A 19182-nucleotide genomic window follows, 5' to 3' on the forward strand; every position below is an offset into this window, starting at 1 on the left:
GTATTAAAGAAATTGGTATCTGTAAAGCATTTAAAATAGTGTCTGACACACTGCACCCTGTGAGCACTAGGTAAGTGTTCACTGTTATTTTTTGAAATGGCTTATAATCGTGGGTTTAAATGCTCACGTCACTCATGATTTTAAAATGCTTATTAAATTGTCATTTTAAATCTATTTAAGTTGGCCAAGATCAAAATGGTTAAGGTCACAATGTTGGCAAGGAGTGGGAAGAAAGGCTCTGTCATACACTGTTGGGGGGAAGAGTAAAGCAATCCTGCAACCTCTTTGCGAGGCAGCTCAGCAATGTCCATTAAAATTACAAATGTATATTTTTGAAAAGAATGATCTATAGTACCCATAAAAAACCATTTTCAGACAAACTATTTTAAGCCAGAAGAAAACTATCAGTGAAAAGATACAAGAAGGCATACAGGGTAAGAGCAGAGATTCTGGAGGTACATGCTTTGGGTCAAAGCCCCAGTCTACCACTTCCTGGCTGTGTGACCCTGGACAAGTTCTTTGACCTCTCTGTGCCTCAGTTTCTGCATATATAAAATGAAGATAGTAATGGTACTCATACATAAGGCTACTTATTATGAGGAATAAATTAGTTAATATTTGTAAACCAGTTAAAATAGTGTCTCGCAAACTTTAAGTGCCATGGAAGTGTTTATTTTAAAACATTTTTAAAGAATGTAGGACACAAAAGTAGCAAATTTAGCTCCCACCGCTAATCAATTACAGGCTCAACTATACAGTTCTATTCCAGCTCTTAATTAAGCAAATCTTAAAACTACTACAAGTTTCCAGAAAGTAGATTTAACGGGCTAGAAATTGCTCTGTTTTTAATTGTTTTGCACCCACTTGAAGTTGTGGCATCCTAAAATAAAGATTTACCGTAACTGTAGTATGAGCAGAGGGCAAAAGAAAACCATCAGCGGGCTTCCCTGGTGGTGCAGTGGTTAAGAATCCTCCTGCCAATGCAGGGGACGTGGGTTTGATCCCTGGTCCGGGAAGATCCCACATGCCATGGGGCAACTAAGCCCGTGCACCACAACTACTGAGCCTGCACTCTAGAGCCGACGAGCCACAACTACTGAGCCCACATGCTGCAACTACTGAAGCCCACGGGCCTAGAGCCCATGCTCCACAACAAGAGAAGACACCGCAATGAGAAGCCCGTGCACCGCAACGAAGAATAGCCCCCGCTCGCCGCAACTAGAAGAAGCCCGCCTGCAGCAATGAAGACCCAACACAGCCAAAAATTAAATGAATAAATAAATAAATTTTTAAAAATTAAAAAAAAAGAAGAAAACCATCGGCCCTGACTCTCCCCACAACTTTTTTTCACTTCTTGCTGGGTTCTTCTTTCTGAGTAGATGTGTTTATATAAACACAGATATACAAGTATAGATATACTACTGTGAAATGAAATGGTGAAACAAAAGAGCTTATTTTTATAAACTAGGGAACGTCCACGCACACGCACATGCACACGCATGCACACGATCTTAAAACGGACCAACCGAAGAGCAGTTTACTCCACAGCATGAGGCATTCCACGTGTAAAATTAGCGCAGGAAGCGCACGGCACGAGCCCATGGGCTGATGGGGTGGCTCTGAGTGCTCCCTAATGATGACCAACCGGGGGCTGCATGGAGCTGATTAATCTCTGCACTGACCACGGCGGTCATTTGTTGGAATAGACCCTCTCCCTTCCCCTCACTGCTCCATCCTCGCCTTAAGTGACTACAATACCCCCAAGACCATGAGCTCCTCCAGGAAGTTGCCAGCATTAAATCACTTATTTGCAAGGGGATTTGTGACTGATAAATTGAACAGATTGTCATTTGGACAAATGTCCATTTTATCTTACTAATTTGACCAAGGATTTTTAAAGGCAAAGCCCATCAAACATTAGATAAGCATTTTAAGTTAATGGACCATAGAGTCCTATTTCTCCACAAACCCAGGAGTCATCATCTTATGTCCTATTTTTACAGCAACATCAATTATAATATGTATATTTTTGCTGACAGAGGACCTTGCTATAAACTTAGGTTTCGTTAACCAGTTCTGGGTCATTAACTGTGGAAAGCTTGTAAATATAATGGTTTATTCACATGGGAAGCCTTCATTAAGATGCATTATTCTACAGCTGATGTATTTCCGTATATAGTATATTATTGTGTTCTCTATTTCCCTTTAATATTCGTAATTTATTTTTCAATGAGTTGCTGTCTATGCGGTGAGTTAACAAATTTGAATGCCGTATGAACAAAGTTGCTAAACAGGAAAAAGATGTTGTAGCCCAAAGGAAAAGCTACTCATTAACATAAGAATCTAAATATATTATAACCTTTAAATTCAAAAGCAACTAGCGAAAGAAGCTACAAATGACCCCAAATGTATTTTTGTCAGAGAAAGTCTATCTCAAGCAACACGCATGAATACACACATATTAACAGCCCAGCGTGGTGTAATAGGAGAAACACAGACCCGGAGGAATCCAGAAACCTTATTGCCAGCTTCTTCATTCACATAGGATGGCTTGGGAGAGTCATTAAGTGATGGACCTCAGTCCCCATCTGTTCAATGGGATAATCAGGTCCTTACTTCTGTCTCAAAAGATGGATGTAACATCAGTAAAGAAATGTAGAGAAGGAAGGTGTGGGACAGAGTGCCATGCCAATTACAAAAAATCTGATGAGCGCTGGGAGACTTCTGTTTCACTCGTAGACCATGGACGTGTTATGAAGTTGGCTAAACACTTTGGGTAGAGCTTTGCCAGGACACCAGTCAGAGTTGCCTACTCATTAATTCACTTTTAGGGATTCAAAGGGGAAAAGGCCCAGCTAAAATATAGTTTGTATGTGTGAATCTATGAAAAAAATATGCTATGATTTACCATAAGAACAAAGTAGTGGGGGGATTTCATATGATTCACTGATAAAAAATCATAATATTAAAGCAAGACTTCAAGACAATTTTACACGTTCATCAGAGACAAAGAAATTTGGGTCATTTGTAGCAGAGATGCATTTGAACATCTTCACGAAAACAATGGACTTCAGGGTAGTCATTGGAGAGATCAGATAAAAATCTCTGTGTTAGTTATAAACTTCTATTTCATAACACTAGGAATGTAAGACATTTCCTGAAAAATATGAGAATTGGATACTTCTTTAAATGATTAAATAAAGGGATTTCTTATCTCTTTATTTTGACACAAAGTAGATAATATAAAGTCATGGCTTTGAGCACTTACATCTTGAGTCAATTTAGATCACTGGCTTTTAACATTGTTCTTTAAAATGATTCTGTAATTCTCATTCTAGGTCCACTTTCAAAGTCATTTTAGGGGTTTTCCCCTATCAAGAGTTGTACATTCTCGCGTTCTCATTATACTAAACTTAGACAGTTTGCTTAGTTTGTTACACATTCTAATACATATTTTTATCAAGTATTATATGTGTGATTTTCTTTTCATTTTTTTTCCCCTGGCTTTATGTCATTAAGTGGATGCTGTATTCTGACAGCATCTCAATTGTGGATTCAAGTAGAGAAGTCACAAACCAAAACAATGGTCACATTCCCACCAACAGTGCAAGAGGGTTCCCTTTTCTCCACACCCTCTCCAGCATTTGTTGTTTGTAGATTTCTGATGATGCCCATTCTAACCGGTGTGAGGTGATACCTCATTGTAGTTTTGATTTGCATTTCTCTAATAATCAGTGATGTTGAGCAGCTTTTCATGTGCTTCTTGGCCATCTGTATGTCTTCTTTGGAGAAAAGTCTATTTAGGTCTTCTACCCCTTTTTTGATTGGGTGGATTGTTTGTTTTTTTAATATTCAGCTGCATGAGCTGTTTACATATTTTGGAGATTAATCCTTTGTCCATTGATTTGTTAGCAAATATTTTCTCCCATTCTGAGGGTTGTCTTTTTGTCTTGTTTATAGTTTCCTTTGCTGTGCAAAAGCTTTTAAGTTTCATTAGGTCCCATTTGTATATTTTTGTTTTTATTTCCATTACTTTAGGAGGTGGGTCAAAAAAGATCTTGCTGTGAATCATGTCAAAGATTGTTCTTCCTATGTTTTCCTCTAAGAGTTTTATAGTGTCTCGTCTTACATTTAGGTCTTTAATCCATTTTGAGTTTATTTTTGTGTATGGTGTTAGGGAGTGCTCTAATTTCATTCTTTGACATGCAGCTGTCCAATTTTCCCAGCACCACTTGTTGAAGAGACTGTGTTTTCTCCATTGTATATTCTTGCCTCCTTTGTCATAGATTAGTTGACCATAGGTCATAAATCAAGCCTTAGGAAATTGAAATTGTATCTAGCATCTTTTCCAACACAACGCTATGAGATTAGAAATAAATTACAGGGGAAAAAATGTAAAAAACACAAACACATGGAGACTAAACAATACATTACTAAATAACCAAGAGATCACTGAAGAAATCAAAGAGGAAATCAAAAATACCTAGAGACAAATGACAACAAAAACACAACAATACAAAACCTATGGGATGCAGCAAAAGCAGTTCTAAGAGGGAAGTTTATAGCAATACAATCCTACTTCAAGAAACAAGAAAAATCTCAAATAAACAATCTAACCTTAAACCTAAAGGAACTAGAGAAAGAAGAACAAACAAAACCCAAAGTTAGTAGAAGAAAAGAAATCATAAAGATCAGAGCAGAAATAAACAGAAACAAAGAAAACAATAGCAAAGATCAATAAAAGCTGGTTCTTTGAGAAGATAAACAAAATTGATAAACCATTAGCCAGACTCATCAAGAAAAAAAGGGAGAAGACTCAAAAATCAGTAGAATTAGAAATGAAAAAGGAGAAGTAACAACTGACACTGCAGAAATACAAAGGCTCATGAGAGATTACTGCAAGCAACTATGTGCCAATAAAATGGACAACCTGGAAGAAATGGACAAATTCTTAGAAAAGCATAACCTTCTGAGACTGAACTAGGAAGCAATAGAAAATATAAACAGACCAATCACAAGCACTGAAATTGAGACTGATTAAAAATCTTCCAGCAAACAAAAGTCCAGGACCAGATGGCTTCACAGGTGAATTCTATCAAACATTTAGAGAAGAGCTAACACCCATCCTTCTCAAACTCTTCCAAAAAATTGCAGAGGGAGGAACAGTGCCAAACTCATTCTACAAGGCCACCATCACCCTGATACCAAAACCAGACAAAGATACTACAAAAAAAGAAAATTACAGACCAATATCACTGATGAACATCGATGCAAAAATCCTCAACAAAATACTAGCAAACAGAGTCCAGCAACACATTAAAAACATCATACACCATGATCAAGTGGGATTTATCCCAGGGATGCAAGGATTCTTCAATATATGCAAATCAATCAATGTGATACACCATATTAACAAACTGAAGAATAAAAACCATATGATCATCTCAACAGATACAGAAAAAGCTTTTGACAAAATTCAACACTCATTTATGATAAAAACTCTCCAGAACGTGGGCATAGAGGGAACCTACGTCAACATAATAAAGGCCATATATGACAAACTCACTCTCAGTGGTGAGCAAACATCATTCTCAGTGGTGAAAAACTGAAAGCATTTCCTCTAAGGTCAGGAACAAGACAAGGATGTCCACTCTCACCACTATTATTCAACATAATTTTGGAAGTCCTAGCCATGGCAATCAGAGAAGACGAAGAAATAAAAGGAATACTTGGAAAAGAAGAAGTAAAACTGTCACTGTTTGCAGATGACATGATACTATACATAGATAATCCTAAAGATGACCAGAAAACTACTAGAGCTAATCAATGAATTTGTTAAAAGTTGCAGGATACAAAATTAATGCACAGAAATCTCTTGCATTCCTATACACTAACAACGAAAGATCAGAAAGAGAAATTAAGGAAACAGTCCCTCTTCTTTTTCTTTATCATCATCATTTTAGGCTTTGCAGGCCACATGGTCCCTGTCCCAACTATTCAGTGTGGCCGTTGTAGTGTGTAAGCCACCACAGACAGCATGTAAATGAATGGGCATGGCTGCATTCCAATAAAACTTTACTTACAAAAATAAGCAGTGAGCCAGGTTTGACTCGTGTGCTATAGGTTACCAAACCTTTTTCTAGAGCAGTTAGTTTTTCCTCAAACCTGGATATTATCAGAATCACTTGAAGACTTTCCTAAACTACTAGTTTCTTGCTTCTTCCTCACCCCCAGGATGGAACTGGGAATCCATATTTTTTTTTACTGCTTTTCAGAATTTTGAGGAAAAACGTGAACTTGGAAAAAAAAACTCACTGGTATATTTGAAGATGTGTTGCATCTAAAATAATTTCCCTGAACAAAGTGACTACTAAAAACAAGAAAGGAGCAAATATAAAATAAGAAGGAATTTCAGGAAGATAAGAGCATGCTCAAAAAAGCAAAACAATAATAACCCCTCTGAAATTCTAAATAGATCCAAATAATAAATGGACATAACTGAAAGCCAAATTAATTGTGAAAGGTAACGATAGAGAAATCTTCTGTAACATAGTGCGAGCAAGTAAAGGAGAGATGGAAAATACAAGAGAAAAGGTCAGATCAATCTGGTTCTCTGCCATTTATGTAATATTTGTTGCAGGGAGAAAAATGGAGAAAAAGAAATAATAGAAGGAAAATTTACAGAGGAGAAGACATAATTCTTTATATTGAAAGGACCCACTAAATGGAGAATGTGGTGAATGAAGAAATGCTCACACCTAGATTCATTTTGATAAACTTTGAAGAGACGAAGTGTAAAGCATCATAAGAGCAGAATAGCTTTACCTACAAAGGAACAATCATCAAATTTCCAACAAGCTGGTCGCTGGCAGCTCTGCCCATTAGAAGAAGTATCCTCCAGGGTAGCTACTAAGCTGCCATTCAAGTGGGAAGGGCCAAGTGAGGACATGTTAGAAATGCAAGTACTTAGAATATTTATGGCTGACCATATCCGGTCTGAAAGTTACACTCAAGGACATGCTTCACAACCTAAATGTCCATCGACAGATGAATGGTTAAAGAAGATGTGCCACATATATACAATGGAATATTACTCAGCCAGAAAAAGGAACGAAATTGTGTCATTTGCAGAGATGTGGATGGACCTAGAAACTGTCCTACAGATTGAAGTAAGTCAGAAAGAGAAAAAACAAGTACCATATGCGAACGCATATATATGGAATCTAAAAAAAACATACTGAAGAACCTAGTGGCAGGGCAGGAATAAAGATGCAGATGTAGAGAACGGACCTGAGGACATGGGGCGGGGGAAGGGAAAGCTGGGATGAAGTGAGAGAGTAGCATGGACATATATACACTACCAAACGTAAGGTAGATAGCTAGTGGGAAGCAGCCGCATAGCACAGGGAGATCAGCTCGGTGCTTTGTGACCACCTAGAGGGGTGGGATAGGGAGGGTGGGAGGGAGGGAGACGCAAGAGGGAGGAGATATGGGAACATATGTATATGTATAACTGATTCACTTTGTTATAAAGCAGAAACTAACACACCATTGTAAAGCAATTATACTCCAATAAAGATGTAAAAAAAGAAAAAAAAAGAACAGTGAGACCAATAGCTCCCTCCCTCTGCTTGGCTCTAGCAGCCACACTTACACCTCTTCAGGAGCAGATGGGAGGATCTCTGTCTGCAGAAACCAGCTCAAAAGAAAGAAATTTGGGTACTGATACTCAGATACCTCCAATAAAGCAGCTCTGACCTCACCAGTCAGCAACTCCCCTACACAGGTTCCAAACAGCTCTGGGAGCCTCCCTCCTAAATAAGCGTGAACCACAAAGGGTCACCAGTCACTTAGGAAAGACAGAGACCCAACAGAAAAGAAATTGGAGGGAAAAAAAGAGCTGTAAAATAAAACATAAAAAACAAAATTCTAAAAGTAATAACCTTATGGAAATAAAATAGGATTATCGAATCCAGAAATTAGAACAAAATTCCCCAAAACAGGAGAATCAAAGAACAGTTGAAGTGCTGCTGAAGAGTTCAAATATAATAATAGAAACTTCAAAAAATAAAGTTGAAAGAAAAAATTAAGAAAATCTCCTAGAAAATAGCAAAATGACAAAGAGATGGATGAGGGATACGTGTAAAGAAAATTGCAGGAGTTCTGAGAAGAAAAGAACTAAGAAAACAGAGGAAGGTAATTGTAAAGGAACAGTAACCAAAAAAATCCTTGTAACAAAAGGATATGGATTTTCAGATTTAAAATGGTCCCTGGCTTTAGTTAGGTTGTATCCATACCTTGGCTATTGTGAATAATGCTGCAGTGAACAGGGGGGTGCAGATATCTTTTTAAGATCTTGATTTCATTTCCTTTGGATATATACCCAGAAGTGGGATTGCTGGATCATACGGTAGTTCTATTTTTACTTTTTTGAGGAGCCTCCATAGTGTTTTCTATAGTGCCTGCACCAGTTTACATTCCCACCGACAGTGTACAAGGGTTTCGATTTCTCCACATCCATGCCCAACACCTGTCATCTTTTCTCTACTTGATACTAGCCATCCTTTGCTGAATCAGACTATAGTTTTTGGATTCTGGAAGAGTATTTCCTCAGTTTTGTGTGCTATTCACAGTGTAGGTGACACAGACACGACACACTTTTATGTTTATCTGCATTATTATTTTCTCTACCACTTTATTAAGTCTATACAATCAAATCACAATAGTAAATCAAGCCCTCATTTGTAGCATTTGCTAATTTCGACGGTGTAAGCATTCCTATGGCCAACTGCAAGCTGCTAACCTGAATGAACACAGGAAGGTACGCACAGAAGTGACAGCATTATTACAGTATTTTCACCTTAGAGATACAACAGACATAATGACATCAAGAGCATAGATGACAATAAAATCCAGTAAAAATAATTATGAAGCAGTGAGTTTTTGGTATCGGTAACTTGCGTTGTTAACATAATTTAATCCTAAATTTATATAATTTAGCATTTTAAAATAACTGTGCCTAACAGCAAGCTTGCAAAATTTCTGAAAATCTGTCAACTGGATCTCATGAGTCATTACAGGCTGGCTCCAGCACACCACTGAATTTGTCCTTAATTTGCTAACTTACCTGGGCTGAATCTCTGAACTCCTTAGAGCTCAGGATCTTTAGCTCATACCTATGATTCCCATGTGTGTTCTTCTTCTCCAAGTCCCTTTTAGTTCTTTCCATCCAAACCCACAAGGTAGCACTTTTACAGATCATTTGACATCGTTCCCTACTGTGACGGACATTACTCTTATCCCGCCAACCTCATTTCTTGAGCGGTTCTAAAGAACAGGAATTATGTCTCAAAGTGACTTTGTATTTTCGGTGACCACAACCCTCCACATGTTGCTGGACCAGTGCTGAGCATTTGGTGGACGCTCTACAGCTAGACGTTGTTGCCTTTCTGATCAGCAGATGTGGAGAGAGAACATTCTGACAATAAGATGTAATAGCGTGAATGTCTGGAGTCAGCTGAGAATTTCCTGCTCTGGAGGGTCTTTAACAATACAGGGGATGTTTTCAGAGTTGGTTTTGGTGTCATTTTTCTTGAAATCAGAACACCCAAACTCTTTTCATCAATTCTTGCTTCATTTACTTTCTAATGCTATGTTCTTTCCTCTCCCACTAACCAAGAAGATTTGGAAAACTTTACCTTCTGTAACTTGAATGATTTTTTGAATGATTTACCGAATAAGCATTTTTGAAACTAATTACCAGTTTCTGGGAAATAGTACAGAGTGATCCCATACTTCCTCCCCCTGGTTGTGAATTACTCCTTCAAGCCCTCCTGCAAGATCTGATTCTGTTGTTCTGTCTGTATTTCTTAATGGGTCTTTGGTAGAACACCATTGAAGATATGACATATTTCATTATTGTCTAAAATTTTTCACCGCTCTGTAACCTTTATGATCTCAAACCTTTTGGCTTATATTTTCAGAGCCCGCCTCCTTTGTTTAATGAAGTCAGTGCTGCATTAATCCAGGCTGACAGGGTGACCCACCTGCGGGATGAGGTGCAGGTAAAGCATGAGGAGGAATACAGAGATGCCTTGGTTACAATCAAGGATGACTTGAAACTAATAGAAGGTCCCAACATCAAGGAGAACCTCCAAGATGAGATCCGGCGTTGGTTCATCGAATGCAGGTGAGTGTAGGACATCTATCCTGACAGTCTCTTCTGTGGTGGTTGATATTCTTGTATGTTTTTAAGCACAGAAACATGTTGAGATAGATTCATGTGGTTTTCTGGCTTCATTTTAGAAAAGTAGAATGTGAAGGCTAAGAATTTAGGAACTAATTCTTTTTTTTAATGAAATTGCTTTTGTTCCTGTTTTTAAATACAGTCTGTATAATACCTCTCTAGCCACATGAAATTGAACATCATGGGTGGATGACACAGCCCCAAGATGGTAAGCTTTCACGGGCCAGGTCTGTCTGAAATCCGAGGGGTCCGGCCACAAGCAATTCACGCTGCCCTTCCTCCTGGGATGTGACCCGAACTGTATGAGGCTCCGTGGCCTCAGTCACGCTCCTTCCCTGTCACAGTCCCTTGGAGCAGCTGCTGACTCTGGGACCTGATGCCTGGTCCCCAGGCCTCGCATGAGATGACGGGAAGGCAGCAGTTCTGGGGACAAGGCCTTGTGTATATTAAGACCTTCTTGTATTAAGGGCCTGCCTATATTAAGGGTCTTCTTTGATGCTCTTAAGTGAAATGTTAAGCAATTTAAAACTTGTTTTCAAAAGGTGGTTTTTGTTTACAAAAGATGTGCTCCTTTATTAGAGAAGTACAGTAGCACAAACACTTAAAGAACACAGTACAAGTTTCCACACAGCAGAACAAACGCTTTGTAGGCAACCCAGTTGGAGCAGCTTTAAAATCTATTTTAAGGGCTTCCCTGGTGGCGCAGTGGTTGAGAGTCCGCCTGCCGATGCAGGGGACGCGGGTTCGTGCCCCGGTCCGGGAGGATCCCACATGCCGCGGAGCGGCTGGGCCCGTGAGCCATGGCCGCTGAGCCTGCGCGTCCGGAGCCTGTGCTCCGCAAAGGGAGAGGCCGCAGCAGTGAGAGGCCCGCGTACCGCAAAAAAAAATCTATTTCAAGAGGGGAAGGAAAGAGAGCAAATTGTGTGATCAGTCCCAGGGCCATGGAAGCAGACTCGCCACCTGTTTTCTTTGGTGGGTATTGTGCTGTACCACATTAGGTTCAGAGACACTCAGATTCCAACTTTGATGAGCTCCTCAGGACCAGGGAATTTAACTTGTTGGCAATAGAAAACCAAACTCCTTCTCAAAACATTACATTAAAAGATGTTTATGTCTGTGGTAGGCAGCCTCCCACATGGCCTCTGCTGACCCCACCTCTTCCTCTGGTAATGTCCTCCCTTTGAGTGTGATGTAGACCTAGAACTTCACTTCTAAAGAGAAATATATGGGGAACTTCCCTGGTGGACCCGTGGTTAAGACTCTGCGCTTCCACTGCAGGAGGCACAGGTTCAGTCCCTGGTCGGGGAACTAAGATCCCACATGCTACGCAGTGCAACCAAAAAAAAAAGAATATGGCAGGGGACTTCCCTGGTAGTCCAGTGGTAAAGAATCCACCTTACAATGCGGGGGACGCGAGTTCGATCCCTGGGCAGGGAACTAAGATGCCACATGCCGTGGGGCAACTAAGCACGCATGCCACAACTAATGAGCTCACGTGCCTCAACTACAGAGCCCACGCGCCCTGGAGCCCTCGCGCCACAACTAGAGAAGAGAAAACCCGCACACCACAACTAGAGAGAAGCCCAAGCACTGCAATGAAAGATCCCTTGTGCTTCAATGAATATCTTGCGTGCCACAACTAAGACCCGACAGAGCAAAAAATAAATTAAATAAATAAATAAATAATAAAAATAAATAAATCTGAAGAAAACAAATATGGCAAAAGCGGTGGGGTGGCACTGCCATCTTGCTTGCCTCTCGCCCCCCTCACTTGCTTTCACCCCTGGCTCTGAGAGGGGTCAGCTGCTGCCCAGCAGAGGGGCCCCGTGGAAGGAATGGAGGGAGGTTTCTGGTGACAGCCAGCAAGCAACTTGGGCCTCCTTCCAGCCTGAGAAGAGCTGAATCTTGTCCACAGCCACATGCGTGAACTGGAAGGGCATTCTCCCCAAGGCAAGCCTTCAGATGAGGCTGCGGCCCCAGCCAACACTGTTTGCAGCCTCTTGGGAGACCCTGAGGCAGAGATACTCACGTGAGCCACATCTAGTTCCCTATCCACGGAAACAGTGACACAATAAACATGTGTTGTTTTGGTCACTAAGTGTTGGGGTGACTTAGCATGCAGCAACAGATGTCTAACGTACATCAGTTATTTTACAATAATTCAGAAAAACTTGAACAATCACAGGCTTCTCTTGTGTTAATTCTGTATGGGATTCGAACATGCTGTCTCCTCAATGATACTTAAATTTTATAACAAAGTTTCTTCAGGAATGTTTGATATAACAGTTACATGCTTTTGATTGGGGAGCTCTGTCCTTTATTATATAAATAGGGCTTTTAAATAGTTATGGTTTTTTAAAATTCAAAATTGATTAATTTTGTGAGCTTTTCTCTTTATATCGTATTTATCAGGGATATTTTATTGCCAAACGGGATATTTTAAATGAAAGGAATATTTTAAAATGAGGAATTTGACACTGTATTAATTCTATACTGATAACTGATAATAATAAAGAGATAGAGAAAAGATGCTAATAGGGAGGGAGATATTTATATATGCATATATCCCCTCTTCACTTTATCAGCTTCCTCCTTACTTTTTTTTTTTTTTTTTTTTTTTTGCGGTACGCGGACCTCTCACTGTTGTAGCCTCTCCCGTTGTGGAGCACAGGCTCCGGACGCGCAGGCTCAGCGGCCATGGCTCACGGGCCCAGCCGCTCCATGGCATGTGGGATCTTCCCCGACTGGGACACGAACCCACATCCCCTGCATCGGCAGGCGGACTCTCAACCACTGTGCCACCAGGGAAGCCCCCTCCTTACTTTTAATTCTGGTGATGGCTTCATGGAGACATAAGATATACATATACGTGTGTGTGTGTGTGTATGTATGTGTATATATATATACAGGCAGATAGATATCTCAAACTTATAAATTGTACACTTGAAAATGAACAGTTTATTATATATTACACATCCATAAAGCTGTTAGAAATAGATCAAAGATATATCAGCAAAGATGTTAGTGTTTGAGTTTTTTAAAATAGCATGTTTTTTTGTTATTCAAACACCAAAACCCAGTATTCCAATCACTAGCCTTGTTCTCAGACTACCCCGCTACCCCCCTGCCAAACTCCCACTCACAGTATAAGAAAAACTTAATCGGTAACAATTATAGGTAACAATCTCTTCTGGCTTAAATAGCCTCTTTAAGGTTGACTGTCTATTTTGAGTAAATTTGCAGGCACTTCAGATGCCTCCCTATCACGAATGTCCCTGTTTTTCTTCCCTTTGTGGCATCTGACTGCAAAGGGAAGTTACCAACCTTCACAGCATCGGCTGGGGGCCAGCAGAGTGAACAGCATCTGGGCTCGGGCTATGTCAGTGCCCTGGCTGGTTTCCGCAGGCGGGTGGTGTAGCCATCTGGTCCACGAGGCGAGACCAGTCCACCTGGTCTTTGGGGACCTCCTCCTGTGGCCTGTGGTTTCTGCCACGAGCCCTCACTCACTGGGCAGCTGCAATTCAGGCCTCTCACTTCCTGAACAGTCCTCATCCCGCTGGATGCTGGTTCCTTCACGACCCACACTCCCCAGGAGCGTACAGGGTGCCCTTCTCAGGCCTTGGGGGACGGGTGGGATCTCTCAGACCTTCCACCAGCAGGTCCCCTCCTCCTGGCTCCGTTCAACCCCATCACATGCTGCACACCCAGGAAGACAAGCACTGCCCAGATGGTCCCTGATGCTCTTCAGCCACTCCACAGACTCTGCTGGGATCTCAGCACTCATCCCCTCCTTGGCTGAGACCCCTGGAGGATGGGGCCCAAGACGCAGATGGTATCCCCACTTGTCCACCTTCTCCTCCCTTCCCCTACCACTCTGCCTCACCAACTTCTTGTTCAAATCCATCCTCTGTATGAAACCCTCCCTGAGTGCTTCCCTGCAGTTCCTCTCTATCTCCTCCTTGAGCTCTGCCCACATCTTCCCCTTCCCCCTCCAGGCGATCTGCATAATCACAGAAACTGGAGCCTTGCTTCCTGAGAACTAGCTGTGCAGCCTTGGGCAAGTCGCTTAACCTCTCTGTGCTGTCAGTCTCCTCATCTGTGATACGAGAACAAGACTCAAACCTATTTTGTGGGGCTGTTAAGATATGGGAGACTTCGACCCCAGTGTGCAGACCATTATTATTCCTACCGTATTGTACACATCTGCTCATTCATATGCCCCTCCCCCAGATAAATGGCAAGCCCTGTGAGGACAGTGCCTGGTGCTAAGGACAGAGTGGTGGATACAGTCCCCGTCCAAGCAGCGGGTAGTGCAAGCCAGCAGTATTGCCCTTTTCCTTTCTTATCTAATTACATAATTGTGTCTGGAGGAAATATACTCAGGATGATTTTGTGCAATCATGGAACTTGAAGTAGAAAGGCATTGTTTCAAAAGAACTGTCTTCTGATTATATCACCTTGGTTTATAATTGAAACCTTCATTTTCATAGTTAATGAAGATGATATGCCCTGTGTTCATGAACTTTCCTTATCAGAAACTTTCCTCCCTTTTCTCAGGACAGCAGAGAACAGATGCCCACAACCATATTTTCTACAAATGAAATAATTCTTTACTTTTAGATAGACTTTTATAATCCAATTTATTGTTAGGTGATATAACCAAGTTGAAAGCACTATGTACAATTATAACTCCAAATAAGCTAAAATATAGAAAATATATGTATACACACATATACATATATACAAAGATATATTCACACATGCATTTAATTTATTAAATATATGTTTGCATATGGATAGAAAATTTCTGGAAGGATACACTAGAAACTTTGTTAGCATGGCCACCTCTGGGGACAAGAGTAGTGACGTTACTTTTATCTCATATTCTCCTGTACGCTTAGAAGTCTTCCTTTCAATAAATATTATTTTTATAATGAAAAAGCCTAGTTAAAAATATATTAGAAGAAAAAGAAAGGTAAGAAGTTAACTTGTGATAATCCAAAGTAAACATTTGAAATGTTAAAACACCCTAATTTTTAAAAAAGTATATTGATGTAATACCTGCAGAACACTCCTGGAAATCCTTTTGATGAAAGAATAGGGCGCCTTGAGGCTGGCAGTAACTGTGAGTTGCTCCCCCGTCTGAGGTGCTGGGAGGGTCATGGGAGACTCCTGATGGCCTCCTGGGAGCAGCCCCTCCCATTGGCTCTGGGCTTTCTTTGAAGACCCAGCCCTCCCGGCCAGTCCCCTTAAGGACATTCCATCCTGCTGTTACTGACCTGACAGTTTGGAGGCTGAGTTAGAGCAGCTCCCATGGGTATGCTGTGTGTAATTCACAGAGACGTAAAGATCCCTCCTTTTGAAGTAATGTAAGGTCGAGGGTGGATTTATTTTCATAATTGGATTACATTTATCTGATTGACTTTGATAAAATCCCTTTCCTTGCTTTTTTAAATCAAAGACAAATAAAAAGCAAATATTGTCTTTTGAAACATGAAACGTGATCAGTCTTCAGGATAAATTCCAACAGGACATACAGTGACAACTAAAAAATGACTAGAAGTTACAAATATAAACTCCCACAATTTTGAATACTAATTCTTAGCTGATTTAATCAATACTTGTAGTTGCCAAAAGTTGCCCAGTATTTTAACAAATGCTAGGATTTGTGGTTCAAGTTGATTTTTAAATTATTTTAAAGGAAGTCTTTTTTTTCCAGTGTTAAAACTAATACATGCTCATTGTAGAAAATTTACAAGACAGTTTAAAAAAGAAAACTTAAATTGTCTATAATTTTAGTAGACAGAGATAGCTACTATAAAAATTTTTGGTAAATTGCTTTCCAGTATTTTTCTCTCATGTATATATTTTAACTACAGTTTTATGAATCCTTTTACTAATTTTTAAAAATTTAACACTGGGTTTCCCTATGTCCTTAAAATATTTTGCAAAAAGATGTCTTTCGTGATTGCTTAACGTTCTGTTGGATGGATGGACTGGCTAATGAATCAATGATTATCTTTTTAATATTTTGTCAAATTGATAAGAGAACAGTGCTGTCCCTTAATTTGCATTTATTTTATTATTTGGAGGGGTTGAAAAATCTTTTGGACTTTTTGTCAATAGCATTTCTTCTGTGAACTGCCCTGTCACTTATATGCTTCCCTTTGTGATGTCTTTTTTCTTAAGTGACCTCTAAAATGTAGTATATATATATAAAGTAGTTTAACTCTTGCATTAATTTGCGATTACTGCTGTAATGCATAACCACAAACTTGGTGGCTTAAACCAATAGAATTTTATTTTCTTCCAGTTCTGGAAGTCAGGAGTCTGAAATCACGGACTCAGCAGGACTGTGCTCCCTCTGAAAGCTCTAGAGGAGAGTCGGTTCCTCACATCTTCCGCTTCTGGAGGCTGCCGACACTCCTTGGCTCGTGGCTGCATCACTCCCATCTCTGCTTCGTGGTCACTTGCCTCCTTCTCTTCTGTGTGTCTAATCTCTCTCTGTTCTTCTCTTATAAGACACTTTGGATTTCATTTAGGGCCCACCAGGATAATCTTATCCCAAGAATCCTAATCACATCTCAAATATAGATATCTTTGTTCTTAAAATAACATTCAGAGACTCCAGGAGTTAGGACTCAGTATCTTTGGTGGCTGTTATTCAGCCTACCACAGTCCTCAGCAACTCCCTGAGATAAGTACTCTTCTTTCTTTCATTCGCTGGCAGCATTCCTAATGAAGGACAAAATGAGAAGTTCGTAGTCCTCTCGGTCAGCACTGTCCAATAGGACTTTCTGCAGTGGTGGAATTGGTCTGATGTGTACTGTCCACTCCAGTAGCCGCCAGCCACATACAGCTATTGAGCACTTGAAAGACGGTAGGGTGACAGAGGAGCTGAATTTTTAATTTAATTTAATTTTAATTCATTCAAATTTAAGCTTAGATAACCATGTGTCATTAGGGGCTACCATATTGGATGGCACAATCGTGGGGATACTTGTTTCCAGAAAATCTCTTGCTATCATTAGTATTTCTTTTGGCTTGGGACCTGTCGTAAACCGTCATCTAAGTGTTACGATCCACGGATGAGCTTCATTTTAAAGTATCATAAAGTAACCTCATCCAACCCCTTAGGGTGATAAAGGAGAACCTTGAAGTCCGTGGGACTGTGGGTTCTTGTCCGTGAAGATGCAACAGCCTCTTCCCGCATTTCCCTCATGAGCATCAGAGGCACCTGAGTAGCTGTCAGCTCTGAAAACCGGGCCAAATCGAGGCCTTTGTCTCTTTGCAATTGGTCCTGTGTGGACCACTTCTCCCCACCTGCATTTTTTAACTGAGTTTGTTGAAAGTATGCCCGGAATCCAGCTCACCTTCAATCTAGAGAGAAATAAGACCCTCAAATGGGGTGACAGCCCTAGGATTGGCCCTGTGGCAGTTCTCCTGGGGTTTTAGCAGGCTCCTTTTAATCTTGAGGAATCTGGAAGTGGTAGTAAATTACATAGCCTTATTCCATTTTTTAAGCCAACACACAGTCAGTCAGAGGTGATGGCTAAGAGGAAGGGCTCTGGGGGTTTTGGGATGCTGTTGGTCCTCAGCAGGGTGAGCCTGACTGCGAAATAAAATGCCTTTTAATCTTATGATGTGATGGCATCTATCATGCTCTCTATAATAAACAAATACAAATCACACACACACACACAGGAGGAGTGGTCTGAGAGCCAGGCTGCCTGGGTTCAAGTCCCGGCTCTAGCACTTACAGACTATGTGTCCTTGAACCAGTTGCTTAACCTCTCTGTGCCTCCACTTCCTCAACTTAAAATGAGGATATTAACAGTATCGACCTCATGGATAGGATAACAGAGAATAATACATATAAAGCCCTTAGAGCAATGTGTGCCATATGATACAGCCTCAATAATTATTTTAAACATACAGGAAGGCCGTTACATTCTCAGACACACAGTTTGCAGTTTGGAAGAGTTGCCATTGCCATAGTGCCCTGCGTTTTCACTCCTGGATCTGGAGCCTTTATATTCGCCGCCGTAAAAGCATCTTTTCAAGTGCTGCGTCCTGATCTGCAGGGGGGTGGGGGTGGGGGAGGGGGAGGGAGGGCTGCCAGGGCTGGGGGAGGGGGAGGGGGAGGGAGGGCTGCCAGGGCCGGGGGTGGGGATAAAGCTGAGGGCTACTAACAGGGTAGGCAGACAAAAATTAGGGTGGAATGTGCTCTCAGTCCCCAGGGCGGGGGAGCCAGGACGTGACGTGTCTACAGATCACCAACAGACGTACATCCTTCCTGGAAGAGGCCTTGGAATGCTTTGTTAATTTTTTTGATTAAAAAAATGAAGATATAATTTAAATGTGGTAAAGCTCACCCTTTTTGTACAGTTGTGCTGGTTAAGCTTTGTCGTTGTAAGGTATGTGGACCTGGAGAGACCTGCAGATTTGTCTCTCGCCCGCACAGTTTATGCCAGTTTAGGGCTCCAGGAGTTTACACTGGAGGGGGCTCAAGAATTATCTGCAAGTGGAGAGAATGGTGCACTCACAACCCAGGAGAGCTCCCAGACACGTGCAGAAATTTGCTGAGGATGGGAATGTGTTTGGAGCGAGGCGGAACGACAGAGTTTCCTATCAGCCTGGAAGAGTGTATGTCTCTTTTGGAAAAGACTTTCGGACCTCTCCCATCCAGCCTCAAATGCTGTCCCCCTGCCAGGACCTCCCGGGCCTGCACCAGCTTCCATCACTGTTCACTCCTTCTGAACTTGCCTACCTGTCTACTGCTCCTCCAAGAGGGACCTCACCAGGTGCTTCCCATGGATGCTCTTCTGGGATCCCGAGGCTTAGAAAGGCTGAGTGCCTTACTCGGGGTTCATGGCTCATGAGAGGCCATTCATACTCCAGTCTCTTGATTCCAAAAGCCATGATGCTCCCACAAC

At 41.1% G+C, this 19182-nt stretch overlaps 1 protein-coding gene across 1 annotated transcript in view; it reads left to right on the plus strand.

The window, feature by feature from the left end:
* Nucleotides 1–19182, plus strand: part of IQCA1 (IQ motif containing with AAA domain 1) — a 167901-nt gene that overhangs the window by 28488 nt on the left and 120231 nt on the right. The window contains exon 6 of the mRNA XM_029225692.1: nucleotides 9984–10189. Within this exon, the coding sequence (XP_029081525.1) occupies nucleotides 9984–10189 (206 nt within the window). The remainder of the gene's footprint in view (nucleotides 1–9983; nucleotides 10190–19182) is intronic.

This window comes from Monodon monoceros, unplaced genomic scaffold (genome assembly GCF_005190385.1).
Source record: "Monodon monoceros isolate NGI ecotype Baffin Bay Population unplaced genomic scaffold, NGI_Narwhal_1 Super_Scaffold_16, whole genome shotgun sequence".
NCBI classification, from domain to species: domain Eukaryota; kingdom Metazoa; phylum Chordata; class Mammalia; order Artiodactyla; family Monodontidae; genus Monodon; species Monodon monoceros.